General features: G+C 43.5%; 1 protein-coding gene across 1 annotated transcript; it reads left to right on the top strand.

Annotated features, from left to right (window-relative positions):
- Positions 1–2,478: 2,478 nt before the first annotated feature.
- On the top strand, positions 2,479–17,425 carry LOC311111069 (steroidogenic acute regulatory protein, mitochondrial-like; the record flags this gene model as incomplete). Its single annotated transcript, XM_084189066.1, has 6 exons — positions 2,479–2,617; positions 2,851–2,990; positions 4,092–4,247; positions 10,810–10,994; positions 12,889–12,982; positions 17,270–17,425. The coding sequence occupies 6 exons, from the start codon at positions 2,479–2,481 to the stop codon at positions 17,423–17,425; spliced, it is 870 nt and encodes a 289-aa protein (XP_084045192.1).
- Between the last annotated feature and the right edge of the window lie 624 nt (positions 17,426–18,049).

Raw genomic sequence — 18,049 nt, 5'->3', positions numbered from 1 at the left:
AGCAAAAATCCCAGAACCACACGGGGGGACCTAGTGAATGACCTGCAGAGAGCTGGGACCAAAGTAACAAAGCCTACCATCAGTAACACACTACGCCGCCAGGGACTCAAATCCTGCAGTGCCAGACGTGTCCCCCTGCTTAAGCCAGTACATGTCCAGGTGCGTCTGAAGTTTGCTAGAGTGCATTTGGATGATCAAGAAGAGGATTGGGAGAATGTCATATGGTCAGATGAAACCAAAATATAACTTTTTGGTAAAAACTCAACTCGTCGTGTTTGGAGGACAAAGAATGCTGAGTTGCATCCAAAGAACACCATACCTACTGTGAAGCATGGGGGTGGAAACATCATGCTTTGGGGCTGTTTTTTTGCAAAGGGACCAGGACGACTGATCCGTGTAAAGGAAAGAATGAATGGGGCCATGTATCGTGAGATTTTGAGTGAAAACCTCCTTCCATCAGCAAGGGCATTGAAGATGAAACGTGGCTGGGTCTTTCAGCATGACAATGATCCCAAACACACCGCCCGGGCAACGAAGGAGTGGCTTCGTAAGAAGCATTTCAAGGTCCTGGAGTGGCCTAGCCAGTCTCCAGATCTCAACCCCATAGAAAATCTTTGGAGGGAGTTGAAAGTCCGTGTTGCCCAGCAACAGCCCCAAAACATCACTGCTCTAGAGGAGATCTGCATGGAGGAATGGGCCAAAATACCAGCAACAGTGTGTGAAAACCTTGTGAAGACTTACAGAAAACGTTTGACCTGTGTCATTGCCAACAAAGGGTATATAACAAAGTATTGAGAAACTTTTGTTATTGACCAAATACTAATTTTCCACCATCATTTGCAAATAAATTCATAAAAAATCCTACAATGTGATTTTCTGGATTTATTTTTCTCATTTTGTCTGTCATAGTTGACGTGTACCTATGATGAAAATTACAGGCCTCTCTCATCTTTTTAAGTGGGAGAACTTGCACAATTGGTGGCTGACTAAATACTTTTTTCCCCCACTGTATGTATGCATTTATGTATGTATCCAACAGATCCACAGATGATGCAATCTCTATTGCACTCCACACTGCCCTTTCCCACCTGGACAAGAGGAAAACCTACGTGAGAATGCTATTCATTGACTACAGCTCAGCATTCAACACCATAGTACCCTCAAAGCTCATCACTAAGCTAAGGACCCTGGGACTAAACACCGCCCTCTGCAACTGGATCCTGGACTTCCTGACGGGCCGCCCCCAGGTGGTAAGGGTAGGTAACAACAGCTTCTACCTCCAAGCCATAAGACAGCTAATCATGGCTACACAGACTATTTGCATTGCCCCCCCACCCCACCCCCTCTTTTACACTGCTGCTACTCTCTGTTTATTATCTATGCATAGTCACTTTAACTCTCCCCCAATTTTTCTTAAAACTGCATTGTTGGTTAAGGGCTTATAAGTAAGCATTTCACTGTAAGGTCTACACACCTGTTGTATTCGGCGCATGTGGCAAATAAAATATGATTTGATTAGATTTTTCTATGTACACTTCTCATTCTGCAGTAGTTATATAGGATGAGCCGTCACTAGAATACAGGGCACCCTATATGTAGACTTGTCATTCTGATAATGGTCGTGGATTATTATTGTATACATGGATCCTCATGATTTATTCTCTCCTTTCTCATTCCACACATAAAATAGCTCTAAAGGAAGCAGCTGTGTGTCTTTAACAACAACCTTGGGGCCAGAATTCAGTTTTACAATCCTATCCTCTAACCGATCCCCTTATCTCCTCTCTTGTCCTTCAGAGGTCCTATAAAAGCCCGGAGCCTGGCAGACTCCAGCTGCCGTCGCTGTCGCCAACATTACAGTAATGCTGCCTGCCGTAGTGAAGCTCTGCTGTGGAATCTCCTACCCTCACCTCAGGACCATGGCAGGTAAAAAACATACAACTATATCATCTTGGTTGTGTCCCAAATGGCCTCCTATTTCCTATGTAGTGCACTACTTTTTATCCAGGGCCCTATTGGGGGCCATTTTGGATGCAGCACTGGAGAGAAACATCACATTTCTCTCATTCCTTAGATTGTAGGATTACCGTGTCGTGCACAATGCACGTAGCCTGGTCCCAGATCAGTTTCTGCTGCCTTGCCAACTCCCTCTTATGGTCGTTGCAAGACAGCACAAACAGGTCTGGGACCAGCCAGTGCACGTGCGTCTGGATGGAGTTATCTATTGTTGCTGTTATTACTATGGCGTCTTGGCTGTGACTAGTAGTAGTCTTTGTTTCCTGACAAGTCCTTTAAGTCCCCATCAACAACTCTGCCAAGTGTACATCACTTTGAGTTGCAGAATGGATCAAATCCATCCTGAGTGGCAGTCTGTGTCATGGTAAACATGTTTGGCTTGATAATGAGAAATGGAGTTGACAGGCTATATGAAAATGTGCTGACTGTTATTATCGTTGTTGTTGTTGTTGTTGTTGTCCCATGACAGGACTGCAACGGCCAGCTATCGCAGCGATCGGCCAGGAACTTGCTCACATGCAGAGGAGTGGGCAGACCCAACTACCAGCATGGACCAACCATACGGGTTGGCAGACTGGCACCGCTCAGCATCAGCACAGTGGTAAGCCTGGGAATGACACACAGATTACACACATTTTCAACGGCATTATTATTTTACACAGAGCACAAACTGCCCTTATCATAGTTATATTGACATATTTTCCAAGGGCATTACTTTTTTTACTATAAAACTTTTACTGACCATTGAATATTAAACAGCTTCAATTACAACTGGATCGAAGTGAGCGCTGCTGTGAGGGGCCCCTTTATCATGTGTATGTAAACGTGTTACAGAGAGCTCCAGAAGAGAGATAGCCAACCCAGTCCCATTGAAGGAGGATGAGCTGCTGTACATAAGGCGAGGCCACGAGGCGCTGACCAAGGCTCTGGACATTGTGGAGGATAAGGACGGATGGGAAACAGAACTCACAGAGGTAGTGCATCATCCATACAACCGTCTAGCGTTGATTAAAGAGGCAATACAGAATTGGTACATTGATTTTTGGCAAACCATCATGTATTGTCCCTTTAAAATGTGTTGCTTCCTGTGTAAAATGCTTCCAAAAATAGCTATTGCTAATGAAACCTTATACTGATGCCAAACCACCAAACTGTCATATAGGACAAGGGGGTAGGTACATGATCTGACTATAGGACAAGGGGGTAGGTACATGATCTGACTATAGGACAAGGGGGTAGGTACATGATCTGAATAGCTATCGCCATTGTATCCCGTCTTCAAAACCCATCAAATCTAATTGACATAGGCCATTGTTGCCACAATGTCAAACCTTTTAACATTTTTACCTTTTAGTCAATTAGCAGACGTTCTTATCCAGAGCAACTTAACAGCCAAGTGCATTCAACTTAGTTCAGAAGGGACCCTTTTTGACTTGTAGGAGAAAATACACTTTGTATAAAATCTCAGAACCCAGAACCAAATGTGCTATTAGTTATTTAAATTGGCTGTTCCAAAAGCAGTAGCTACATTTTTACACTGACTTACAGTTTTAGTGAGTGCATACATTTTCATACTGGCCCCCCCGTGGGAAACGAATCCACAACCCTGGCGGTTGCAAGCGCCATGCTCTACCAACTGATCTACAGGGGACTTAGCTACTCTTACGCTCAGAGTCTCTCACAAGACGTTCTTTCTGTAACTATGTCTTGTGGGATGCATACTATTGCCACATTGCCAAACTTTCTCTTTCCGTTACTTTGACATTTAGGTAAAAACTGGGACTTGATCTAAATAGCTATTGGCATTGAAAATCTTGTACCGGTATATGCATATAGATGCCTCACTGCCAAAACGTTATAACTCTGGAGTAGAGAAACTTTCTGTAATCTCAGAACCAAATGGAAGTAGAAAGACTATCACAAGAGAACGTTCAGTAATTGTGTTGTATAGGAAACCATGGACATCGTTAGAAACCTTCCTGAAAAAAACCGTTGTTGTTAAAAAAGGAAACCATATGGACGCCACATTCCAAAACGTCTTGTAACTTTCCGTAAACACTGTTGTGTTGTCATAGGAGAACGGGGATGTGGTCTACAGTAAAGTGTTGTCGGGGGACAGGAAGGTCTTCAGACTGGAGACTGTGTTAGAAGCCACCCCAGAAGAGATACATCACATCCTGTGGAAGGTCGAGGAGATGCACCAGTGGAACCCAAGCATCAAAAACATCAAGGTAACTGTTCCGTCATAGTAGGGCAGCTGTTGGTCAGTGTGTAATCTTAACACCTCCCCTTAGGATATCATTGATGACTGTAAGTTGCTTTGGATAAAAGCGTCTGCTAAATGGAATATTATATTATTATTATTATTATTATTATTATTATTATTATTATATTATTATTATAATAATTATATTATTATTATAATTATATTATAATTATAATTATATTATTATTATTATTATATTATTATTATATTATTATTATATTATTATTATTATAATAATTATATTATTATTATTATATTATTATTATTATTATTATTATTATATAATTATAATTATAATTATAATTATAATTATAATTATATTATGATTATTATTATTATTATTATCTTCTGTTCTCCTTCCTCTATCTATTACGGCATCCTTTACATTTATATTCTACACGTGTTATTATCCAACTGGTATTGTATTTACCTTCTAAGTATGTGTATCAGGGCGTCTGTAAACTGTAAAATATTTGTAACAAGGTGTTTCTAAAACTCTCATGCACAATTTAGGCATATTTTATAACTACAGTGGCAAGAAAAAGTATGTGAACCTTTTGGAATTACCTGCATTTCTGCATAAATTGGTCATACAATTTGATCTGATCTTCATCTAAGTCACAAAAATAGACAAACACAGTCTGCTTAAACTAATAACACACAAACATTTATAAGTTTTCATGTCTTTATTGAACATACCGTGTAAACATTCACAGTGCAGGGTGGGAAAAGTATGTGAACCCTTGGATTTAATAACTGGTTGACCCTCCTTTGGCAGCAATAACTGTCACGCCCTGACCTATAGGCTCTAGTTAGTTTGGTCAGGGTGTGAATATATGTGGGGGTTTTTCTATGTGGGGGATTCTATGTTTGTATTTCTATGTTTGGCCGGGTGTGATTCCCAATCAGAGGCAGCTGTCGCTCGTTGTCTCTGATTGGGGATCATACTTAGGCAGCCAGTTTTTCTGCCTGGGTTGTGGGATCTTGTTTGTGTTCGGTGAGTTTTGGCTTGTTCGTGTATAGCCTTCCGACGTCACGTTTCGTTGTCTTTTGTTGTTTTTGTATGTTTATAAACATGTATGCATTTCACGCTGCGCCTTGGTCTGGCCCGTTTATCAACGACCGTGACAGAAGATCCCACCAAAAATGGACCAAGCAGCGTGCCCAGGAGCAGACACCCTGGACACAGGTGGGGAAGTCATTTTGGACTTGGGAGGAGATATTGGCTGGTGGAGGACCCTGGGCGAAGGTGGAAGCCCAGGCAGGAGAGGAGCAATGGCAACACAGAAGGCGCCGGCCGAGGAGGAAGCCCGAGAGACAGCCCCAATAATTTTTTTGGGGGGGCCTAAAAGGGTGATCGGGGATCGACAGAGAAGAGCCCCGACCACTGCACTCGTAGGGGCTCAGGGAGGAGTCCTCACGGGAGGAGGACTGGGCGCGGAGAGTGAAAGACTGGTACAGTCAGAGATCTCTAACGTCAGTTCCCAGTCTGGTACACCTCGTGCCTGCGTCTCGCAACAAGCTAGTGGTGCGTGTTCCCAGTCCAGTACGGCCCGTCCCTGTTCCTCGCACCAAACCAGTGGTGCGTGTCGCCAGCCCGGTACGCCCCGCACCTGCTCCCCGCACCAAACCAGTGGTGCGTGTCCCCAGTCCGGTCCGGCCCGTTCCTGCTCCTCGCACCAGACCTGTGGTGTGTGTCTCCAGTCCGGCCCGTTCCTGCTCCTCGCACCAGACCTGTGGTGCGTGTCTCCAGTCCGGCCCGGCCCGTACCTGCTCCTCGCACCAGACCAGGGGTGCGTGTTCCCAGTCCGGCCCGGCCCGTTCCTGCTCCTCGCACCAGGCCAGTGGTGAGTGTTCCCAGTCCAGTCCGGCCCGTGCCTGCTCCTCGCACCAGACCTGTGGTGCGTGTCTCCAGTCCGGCCTGTGCCTGCTCCTCGCACCAGACCAGTGGTGCGTGTTCCCAGTCCGGTCCGGCCCGTGCCTGCTCCTCGCACCAGACCAGTGGTGCGTGTTCCCAATCCGGCCCGGCCCGTGCCTGCTCCTCGCACCAGACCAGTGGTGCGTGTTCCCAGTCCGGTCCGGCCCGTGCCTGCTCCTCGCACCAGACCAGGGGTGCGTGTTCCCAGTCCGGCCCGTTCCTGCTCCTCGCACCAGACCAGTGGTGCGTGTTTCCAGTCCGGCACGGTCAGGACTCTGACTGGGCCACTCCAGAAGGCGTATTCTCTTCTGTTGAAGCCATTCTGTTGTTGATTTACTTCTGTGTTTTGGGTCGTTGTCCTGTTGCATCACCCAACTTCTGTTGAGCTTCAATTGGCGGACAGATAGCCTTACATTCTCCTGCAACATTGGGATGAGGTTTTGATGTTGGTGTGCTGTGCCTTTTTTTCTCCACACACAGTGTTGTGTTCCTTCCAAACAACTCAACTTTAGTTTCATCTGTCCACAGAATATTTTGCCAGTAGCGCTGCGGAACATCCAGGAACATCGCGAACTTCAGACGTGCAGCGAAGTCCCATGAACACCGTTCTTGTTTAGTGTTTTACGTATCGTAGACTCGTCAACAGAGATGTTAGCATGTTCCAGAGATTTTCTGTAAGTCTTTAGCTGACACTCTATCCTCTAATTTTGTGAGTGTTTTTTAGGGCAAGGCAGCTCTAACCAACATCTCCAATCTCGTCTCATTGATTGGACTCCAGGTTAGCTGACTCCTGACTCCAATTAGCTTTTGGAGACGTTATTAGCCTAGGGGTTCACATTTTTTTCCAACCTACACTGTGAATGTTTAAATGATGTATTCAATATAGACAAGAAAAATCCAATAATTTGTGTGTTATTAGTTTAAGCACACTGTTTGTCTATTGTTGTGACTTAGATGAAGATCAGATCAAATTTTATGACCAATTTATTCAGAAATCCAGGTAATTCCAAAGGGTTCACATAATTGTATTATTATTATTATTATTATAACAATTATTATTATTTTATTTGTATTACTTTGATTCTTTATTTTAACGTTTTTTTTTTTTTTTTTTGCTCTGATTTTCGGGGTGAGGGGGAGTGGGAGACATTGGGATGGGTGGGAAACAGGGAGGGGGTCAGGGATCAATAGGGAAGGATTAGGGGAAAAAAGAAAAAGAAAAAGGAACGTGCAAATTATTGTATGTTTATCTTTCTTCTTCAATCAAATATTATGAAAATTGTTTAAAAAACATCAAGGTAAGCAGACTCATCTAAGCTGACATATGGAATTGTTTTAAGATGGGCATACTATGGATCATTCAGCTTTTTGATTTTGAATTTTAGGACCCCTTTAGGTATAAACAAAATATATTACCAAATTATTTGATAAAATATTGAGTTTGGCCTTTACTACTATAGCCCAGAGAAACGCATTGAACAACACATTCATTAAATGGCAAAACAAGACAGTCAAAAAAGAAACCATGAGAAACAAGGTTATTGAGTGTCTGTCCTATATCTAGGAGATACAGTACCAGTCAAAAGTTTGGACACACCTACTCATTCAAAGGTTTTTCTTTATTTTCACTATTTTCTACATTGCAGAATAATAGTGAAGACATCAAAACTATGACATAACACATATGGAATCATGTAGTAACCTAAAAAAGTGTTAAACAAATCAAAAATATATTTTATATTCTTCAAAGTAGCCACCCTTTACCTTGATGGCAGCTTTGCACACTCAGCCAGCTTCACCTGGAATGCTTTTTCCAACAGTCTTGATGGAGTTCCCACATATGCTGAGCACTTGTTGGCTGGTTTTCCTTCGCTCTGCGGTCCAACTCATCCCAAACCATCTCAATTGGGTTGAGTTCGGGTGATTGTGGAGGCCAGGTCATCTGATGCAGCACTCCATCACTCTCCTTCTTTGTCAAATAGCCGTTACACAGCCTGGAGGGGTGTTGGGTCATTGTCCTGTTGAAAAACAAATGATAGTCCCACTAAGCCCAAACCAGATGGGATGGCGTATCGCTGCAGAATGCTGTGGTAGCCATGCTGGTTAATTGTGCCTTGAATTCTAAATAAATCACAGACAGTGTCACCAGCAAAGCACCCCCACACCATCACACCTCCTCCTCCCTGCTTTACGGTGGGAAATACACATGCGGAGATCATCTGTTCACCCACAACGCGTCTCACAAAGACACGGCGGTTGGAACCAAAAATCTCCAATTTGGACTCCAGACCAAAGGACACATTTCCACCGGTCTAATGTCCATTGCTCGTGTTTCTTGGCCCAAGCAGGTCTCTTCTTGTTATTGGTGTCCTTTAGTAGAGGTTTCTTTGCAGCAATTCGACCATGAAGGCCTGATTCACGTAGTCTCCTCTGAACAGTTGATGTTGAGATGTGTCTGTTACTTGAACTCTGTGAAACATTTATTTGGGCTGCAATTTCGGAGGCTGGTAACTCTAATGAACTTATCCTCTGTAGCAGAGGTAACTCTGGGTCTTCCATTCCTGTGGCGGTCCTCATGAGAGCCAGTTTCATCATAGCGCTTTATGGTTTTTGTGACTGCGCCTACATTTACATTTTACATTTTTGTCATTTAGCAGACGCTCTTATCCAGAGCGACTTACAGTTAGTGAGCGCATACATTTTTATTTGTTATACTGGAATCGAACCCACAACCCTGGCGTTGCAAATGCCATGATCTACCAACTGAGCTACATCCCCTGCCGGCCATTCCCTCCCCTACCCTGGACGACACTGGGCCAATTGTGCGCCGCCCCATGGGTCTCCCGGTCGCTTGAAGAAACTTTCAAAGTTCATGACATTTTCTGGACTGGCTGACCTTCATGTCTTAAAGTAATGATGGACAGTTGTTTGTCTTTGCTTATTTGAGCTGTTCTTGCCATAATATGGACTTGGTCTTTTACCAAATAGGGCTATCTTCTGTATAGCCCCCCCCTCCCACCTTGTCACAACACATCTGATTGGCTCAAACGCATTAAGAAGGAAAAAAATTCCACAAATTAACTTTTAAGAAGGCACACCTGTTAATTGAAATGCATTCCAGGTGAAGCTGGTTGAATGAATGCCAAGAGTGTGCAAAGCTGTCATCAAGGCAAAGGGTGGCTACTTTGAAGAATCTAAAATCTATTTTGATTTGTTTTACACTTTCTTGGTTACTACATGATTCCATATGTGTTATTTCATAGTTTTGATGTCTTCACTATTATTCTACAATGTAGAAAAGAGTAAAAATAAAGAAAAACCCTTGAATGAGTAGGTGTGTCCATACTTTTGACTGGTACTGTATATATATTTTTTTTCACACATATTTAACCCTTTTTTTGGGTAGGCATAGAACTACCTTCATACTTCCATTCATTTTTTAAAAACCGGTACAGGTTACCTTCAGAAGAGTCCCGTGACACTTGTGGCAGTCATCGAGAACACTATCGTTTTCGTGAGAATCTCCCCTTTCCACAGTGGGGTCACATTAGTTTGTAGCCCAAACGGTTCGGACGCTACAAACAGAAGTTGGCACATCGACGGTACCGACTTCAGACGAGTCCCCTGACACTTGTGGGGGTCGTAGAGCGTTCGGACGCTACAGAGACTTTTGTGAGAAGACCGATTTGGTCGGGATGTCTCATGGTCTGACAAACACCGCTCTAGCTCTGCCACCTTTCACCTCAGATGTGCAAATGCGACATCGGCGGATGCGGTGGATTGAGACGCATCCGACGCTTAAACTGACGGATTTTGATGGGGATTTTTTTTATTATGTTATTTAGATTGACACGCCGGTGCGTCAATCGACTCAAGGGGTTTCAATAATTCAGTAATGACTAGGAAAAATGATGGCAATCGTGTTTTTAAATCGGCAGTAAGAAACTGCTAGCCATTGGCTGCTAACAGCTGAGAACTGCTAGCTAACTGGCAAGCGTAAAACAGTCAACAACTTCGGGACTACAGACCCCCAGACATCGTCTGACCTGCCAGAAATGCACAGTCAAAGAGGAGATTAATGCTTTTTTTTTATAGAGGCAAACTAAAACAAGAAACGTTACACAGTGTGTAAATGATAACACATTATTGCAGGAAATGAAGACATGTATATAAAATGCTGGAATTAAACAATTAACTATGCAAATTAGCTAAAGCTGTACGCATTAAGGAAATAGACGCCTGGCTCAAATAGAATCCTGTCTCTAATAAGCGACTGTTGTGTTCAGTGATTGAAGCAAATAAACGCCCGGGCTATTAATTGAAGTTTTACGGTAGACATGGACACACACAGTGTCGATAGTCTTTACAACGCCAGGATATCACACTTGTCTCAGGGCATTCTGATGAGGGAAGAACAAAACTACTACGGCAGATCCTGTGTCTTCAGCTGGCATTATGAAGTCCGCGTCCCAAATGCCACCCTATTCCCTATACAGTGCACTAGTTTTGACAAGAGAAAGTAGTGCACCATATAGGGAATAGGGTCCTATTTGGGAACACGTAGCAGTACATTGAATGAGATTGTATTGGTCTGTCTCTTGTGTTGAAGGTTCTAAAGCAAGCTGGCCCGGAAACCATGGTTACGCATGAGGTGTCAGCAGAGACAGCCGGCAACCTGATAGGCCAGAGAGACTTCCTGAGTGTGAGACACTTCTCCAGACAGGAGTCATGTATCTATCTGGGGGGAGCAGCCACGCACCTGGAGTCCTTCCCTCCTCAGAAAGGCTTCGTCAGGTAACACCAACACCGGCTTTGCTCGGATAACCCTGGCTCATAGAGTTGGATAGAGGGAGCGCTTGGACCAAAGCCTGTTTATGGCTCATGCTGTCACAGAAGTGCCATTGCAAAGATATGAGATGAGCTCTCTAGTTAATCTCTATGTCCTGGCTACTGTACAACACATCCCCTCAACTCCCTATGTCCTGGCTACTGTTCAACACATCACCCCAACTCTCTATGTCCTTTCTACTGTTCAACACATCCCCTCAACTCCCTATGTCCTGGCTACTTTACAACACATCCCCTCAACTCTCTATGTCCTGGCTGCTGTTCAACACATCCCCTCAACTCTCTATGTACTGGCTACTGTTCAACACATCACCTCAACTCTCTATGTCCTGGCTACTGTTCAACACATCACCTCATCTCTCTATGTCCTGGCTACTGTACAACACATCCCTTCAACTCTCTATGTCCTGGCTACTGTTCAACACATCACCTAAACTCTCTATGTCCTGGCTGCTGTTCAACACATCACCTCAACTCTCTATGTCCTGGCTACTGTTCAACACATCCCCTCAACTCTCTATGTCCTGGCTACTGTTCAACACATCCCCTCAACTCTCTATGTCCTGGCTACTGTACAACACATCACCTCAACTCTCTATGTCCTGGCTACTGTTCAACACATCCCCTCAACTCTCTATGTCCTGGCTACTGTTCAACACATCACCTCAACTCTCTATGTCCTGGCTACTGTTCAACACATCACCTCAACTCTCTATGTCCTGGCTACTGTTCAACACATCACCTCAACTCTCTATGTCCTGGCTACTGTTCAACACATCCCCTCAACTCTCTATGTCCTGGCTACTGTACAACACATCACCTCAACTCTCTATGTCCTGGCTACTGTACAACACATCCCCTCAACTCTCTATGTCCTGGCTACTGTTCAACACATCCCCTCAACTCTCTATGTCCTGGCTACTGTTCAACACATCACCTCAACTCTCTATGTCCTGGCTGCTGACCAACACATCCCCTCAACTCTCTATGTCCTGGCTACTGTACAACACATCCCCTCAACTCTCTATGTCCTGGCTACTGTTCAACACATCACCTCAACTCTCTATGTCCTGGCTACTGTTCAACACATCCCCTCAACTCTCTATGTCCTGGCTACTGTTCAACACATCCCCTCATCTCTCTATGTCCTGGCTACTGTACAACACATCCCTTCAACTCTCTATGTCCTGGCTACTGTTCAACACATCACCTAAACTCTCTATGTCCTGGCTGCTGTTCAACACATCACCTCAACTCTCTATGTCCTGGCTACTGTTCAACACATCCCCTCAACTCTCTATGTCCTGGCTACTGTTCAACACATCCCCTCAACTCTCTATGTCCTGGCTACTGTACAACACATCCCCTCAACTCTCTATGTCCTGGCTACTGTTCAACACATCACCTCAACTCTCTATGTCCTGGCTGCTGTTCAACACATCACCTCAACTCTCTATGTCCTGGCTACTGTTCAACACATCACCTCAACTCTCTATGTCCTGGCTACTGTTCAACACATCACCTCAACTCTCTATGTCCTGGCTACTGTTCAACACCCACAACACATCACCACAGCTTACCTTGAATAAGATGTATTTTTGCTGTATTCTGCTGTATAGCCAACTGTTGTGGTAATTGGCATGACAGCGACCATAGCTGTTGGTTATAGAGCAGGAACAGATCTGGGACCAGGTTGTTGTTTGATGCACTGCTCTGAAACCTTTGGCATTGATATAAAAAGGTTATTTGAGGTTGAGTTAATACCATGCTGTAGGTTTGTATACATTACATCAGTAATATAGTTTTTTACTGAGTGATTTTGTTGACTTGATCTGAACAGAGCGGAGGATGGCCCAACTTGTATTATCATCGAGCCCCTGGCAAACCAAACAGGAAGGAGTCACTTTACCTGGCTCCTCAACATGGATGTTAAGGTAGAGATAGATAAATATATACATACACACACACACATATATATATATATATGTGTGTGTGTGTGTGTGTGTGTGTGTGTGTGTGTGTGTGTGTGTGTATGTATGTATGTATGTATGTATGTATGTATGTATGTATGTATGTATGTATATATACAGTGGGGGAAAAAAGTATTTAGTCAGCCACCAATTGTGCAAGTTCTCCCACTTAAAAAGATGAGAGGCCTGTAATTTTCATCATAGGTACACGTCAACTATGACAGACAAAATGAGATTTTTTTTCTCCAGAATATCACATTGTAGGATTTTTAATGAATTTATTTGCAAATTATGGTGGAAAATAAGTATTTGGTCAATAACAAAAGTTTCTCAATACTTTGTTATGTATCCTTTGTTGGCAATGACACAGGTCAAACGTTTTCTGTAAGTCTTCACAAGGTTTTCACACACTGTTGCTGGTATTTTGGCCCATTCCTCCATGCAGATCTCCTCTAGAGCAGTGATGTTTTGGGGCTGTTGCTGGGCAACACAGACTTTCAACTCCCTCCAAAGATTTTCTATGGGGTTGAGATCTGGAGACTGGCTAGGCCACTTCAGGACCTTGAAATGCTTCTTACGAAGCCACTCCTTCGTTGCCCGGGCGGTGTGTTTGGGATCATTGTCATGCTGAAAGACCCAGCCACGTTTCATCTTCAATGCCCTTGCTGATGGAAGGAGGTTTTCACTCAAAATCTACGATACATGGCCCCATTCATTCTTTCCTTTACACGGATCAGTCATCCTGGTCCCTTTGCAGAAAAACAGCCCCAAAGCATGATGTTTCCACCCCCATGCTTCACAGTAGGTATGGTGTTCTTTGGATGCAACTCAGCATTCTTTGTCCTCCAAACACGACGAGTTGAATTTTGACCAAAACGTTCTATTTTGGTTTCATCTGACCATTTGACATTCTCCCAATCCTCTTCTGGATCATCCAAATGCACTCTAGCAAACTTCAGACGGGCCTGGACATGTACTGGCTTAAGCAGGGGGACACGTCTGGCACTGCAGGATTTGAGTCCCTGGCGGCGTAGTGTGTTACTGATGGTAGGCTTTGTTACTTTGGTCCCAGCTCTCTGCAGGTCATTCACTAGGTCCCCCCGTGTGGTTCTGGGATTTTTGCTCACCGTTCTTGTGATCATTTTGACCCCACGGGGTGAGATCTTGCGTGGAGCCCCAGATCGAGGGAGAATATCAGTGGTCTTGTATGTCTTCCATTTCCTAATAATTGCTCCCACAGTTGATTTCTTCAAACCAAGCTGCTTACCTATTGCAGATTCAGTCTTCCCAGCCTGGTGCAGGTCTACAATTTTGTTTCTGGTGTCCTTTGACAGCTCTTTGGTCTTGGCCATAGTGGAGTTTGGAGTGTGACTGTTTGAGGTTGTGGACAGGTGTCTTTTATACTGATAACAAGTTCAAACAGGTGCCATTAATACAGGTAACGAGTGGAGGACAGAGGAGCCTCTTAAAGAAGAAGTTACAGGCCTGTGAGAGCCAGAAATCTTGCTTGTTTGTAGGTGACCAAATACTTATTTTCCACCATAATTTGCAAATAAATTCATAAAAAATCCTACAATGTGATTTTCTGGATTTTTTTTCCTCAATTTGTCTGTCATAGTTGACGTGTACCTATGATGAAAATTACAGGCCTCTCTCATCTTTTTAAGTGGGAGAACTTGCACAATTGGTGGCTGACTAAATACTTTTTTTCCCCACTGTATATATATATATATATATATATATATATATATATATATATATATATATATATATATATATATATATATATATATACACTACCAGTCAAAAGTTTGGACACACCTACTCATTCAAGGGTTTGTCTTTATTTTTACTATTTTCTACATTGTAGAATAATAGTGAAGACATCAAAACTATGAAATAACACATATGGAATCATGTAGTAACCAAAAAAAGTGTTAAACAAATCTAAAAATATTTTATATTTGAGATTCTTCAAATAGCCACCCTTTGCCTTGATGACAGCTTTGCACACTCTTGGCATTCTCTCAACCAGCTTCATGAGGTAGTCACCTTGAATGCATTTCAATTAACAGGTTAATTTGTGACATTTCTTTCCTTCTTAATGCGTTTGAGCCAATCAGTTGTGTTGTGACAAAGTAGGGGGGGTATACAGAAGATATCCCTACTTGGTTAAAGACCAAGTCCATATTATGGCAAGAACAGCTCAAATAAGCAAAGAGAAACGACTGTCCATCATTACTTTAAGACATGAAGGTCAGTCAATATGGAACATTTCAAGAACTTGGAAAGTTTCTTCAAGTGCAGTCGCAAAAACCATCAAGCGCTATGATGAAACTGGCTCTCATGAGGACAACCACAGGAATGGAAGACCCAGAGTTACTTCTGCTGCAGAAGATAAGTTCATTAGAGATACCAGCGTCCGAAATTGCAGCCCAAATAAATGCTTCACAGAGTTCAAGTCACAGACACATCTCAACAGCAACTGTTCAGAGGGGACTGTGTGAATCAGGCCTTCATGGTAAAATTGATGCAAAGAAACCACTACTAAAGGACACCAATAAGAAGAAGAGACCTGCTTGGGCCAAGAAACACAAGCAATGGACATTAGACCGGTGGAAATGTGTCCTTTGGTCTGGAGTCCAAATTGGAGATTTTTGGTTCCAACCGCTGTGTCTTTGTGAGACGCGGTGTGGGTGAACGGATGATCTCCCCATGTGTAGTTCCCACCGTAAAGCATGGAGGAGGAGGTGTTATGGTGTGGGGGTGCTTTGCTGGTGACACTGTCTGTGATTTATTTAAAATTCAAGGCACACTTAACCAGCATGGCTACCACAGCATTCTGCAGCGATACGCCATCCCATCTGGTTTGGGCTTAGTGGGACTGTCATTTGTTTTTCAACAGGACAATAACCCAACACCCCTCCAGGCTGTGTAAGGGCTATTTTACCTAGAAGGAGAGTGATGGAGTGCTGCATCAGATGACCTGCCTCCACAATCACCCGACCTCAACCCAATTGAGATGGTTTGGGATGAGTCGGACGGCAGAGTGAAGGAAAAGCAGCCAACAGGTGCTCAGCATATGTTGGAACTCCTTCAAGACTGTTGGAAAAAGCATTGCAGGTGAAGCTGGTTGAGAGAATGCCAAGAGTGTGCAAAGCTGTCATCAAGGCAAAGGGTGGCTACTTTGAAGAATCACCAATATAAAATATATTTTGATTTGTTGAACGCTTTTTTTGGTTACTACATGATTCCGTATGTGTTATTTCATAGTTTTGATGTCTTCACTGTTATTCTACAATGTAGAAAATAGTTAAAAAAATAAAGAAAAACCCTGGAATGAGTAGGTGTGTCCAAACTTTAGACTGGTACTGTATATATATATATTATGATATTTTTGTATCCACTTATTGAATTGAGTGACTTGAATTAGAATTGATTGACCCCAACTTGTTAGGCTACACATTGACTAGGATGTTATCAAATGTCAGTTTAGCTCTTGAATATCAATTCAGACCTGTGCTAAAGTACCAGTCTGTTTGTGCCGTCACGCTAAACAAGTTCGCATGACAGCACAGACAGACGGGCGCTCAGGCTACTTAAGGGGGGGTCTGAATTGATATTCAAGGCCACCATCTACAACTAAAGCTGCTGTGAAAATGACCTATAGCTAATAGCAGTCAGTAGGCTGCTGTACTATCGAATAATCAAACAAACTGACGGCTCTATTCACTCCGTTTGCACACACTCACACTCACACCAACACACCTCCTGCTGCTGCCATTGGGGTTTTTATCTTCCTCTAAAGACTTTCTGTCAATTTAAGCTAAGCGTGATGTTTCACAGGAAATGTAGCTTTCATTTTCAGCTTCTGGAACCTTCTATAGGTCTTCAGGTTGCTAAGACTGCTGTACTAGTAAGTCATAGAACTTCCTTAAGAGAACATGTATGACCAAGCAAGCCCATCCAATGAAATGCAAGCACACGACTATGCATGTGCAGGAAATGGAACACCGCTGAAGCAGCTGTCTTCCTGAGGCTCGGCTGTCTTCCTGAGGCTCGGCTGTCATAGTGTGCACTTCACAGTTCTTCATAAGACTAAACACGACAAAAGGCAAATTAATCTTCCAATCCTTCCACCATGATGACACCTCATTTACACGTAGGGTGAGATATGGTCTACCTTCGTCACCATGATGACACCTCATTTACACATAGGGGTCTGAAGGATGAATCTGTATGTATTTTCAGGGCTGGTTGCCAAAGTCAATCGTCAATCAAGCGTTGCCGCGAGCGCAGGTGGATTTCACCCGGTGTCTGCGCAGACGGCTGGCCGAGGGACCCACTCAGCGACACACACACCACCATGCTCCCACAGAGTCCGGAGCCAGACAACCACCACACTAATTGGAGTTGAGTGCTTGAGGGCAGAGACAGAGACAGAGACAGACGTAGAGAGCGACTGCAGACCAGGCTGCCATTCACACACAAGAGAGACAGAACCGTCTGCAGGCTGGCTCTGGCCTTTCACTAGGAGCACCCAGAGGAGAGCCACCGCCGCTGTGAAGACATGCCAGGGTGCCCTCTTTGCCACGGCGTGTGACACGCGCACACACACGCACGGGAAGTGTTGGAGAAGCTACTCTGAAAATACAGATTACCAAGCTACCAATTACTTCACACTGGAAGAAGTTAAGCTACACTAAAGCTACCCTTAAGAAAAAATAGAATTTACCTAACTAAAGTTACTTTGTACAAGTAGTTCACTACATCCAAACTACTTTGTGATAAATTATCATATCTACATCTGAAACGTCATAGACTACACATTGCAAAGATAGTTCACTTGGGGGTCATATGTTAACAGAATGTGTAACTTTGCCTGTTAAAAGACAACAAAACAATGTTTCAAGTGAAAATTAGGCAGGTGGGATGCCGAAAAAGAAAGGAAATGATTGCCTACTTTACCCGTATTTTATTATAGAAAAAGAAGTAGTGTGTAATTCCAGTAGTTAGCTACACCACTACAAA

This window comes from Coregonus lavaretus (genome assembly GCF_964263955.1).
Source record: "Coregonus lavaretus genome assembly, contig: SUPER_36_unloc_1, whole genome shotgun sequence".
Classification (NCBI taxonomy): Eukaryota; Metazoa; Chordata; class Actinopteri; order Salmoniformes; family Salmonidae; genus Coregonus; species Coregonus lavaretus.
This window is presented reverse-complemented; position numbering and strand designations above follow the sequence as displayed.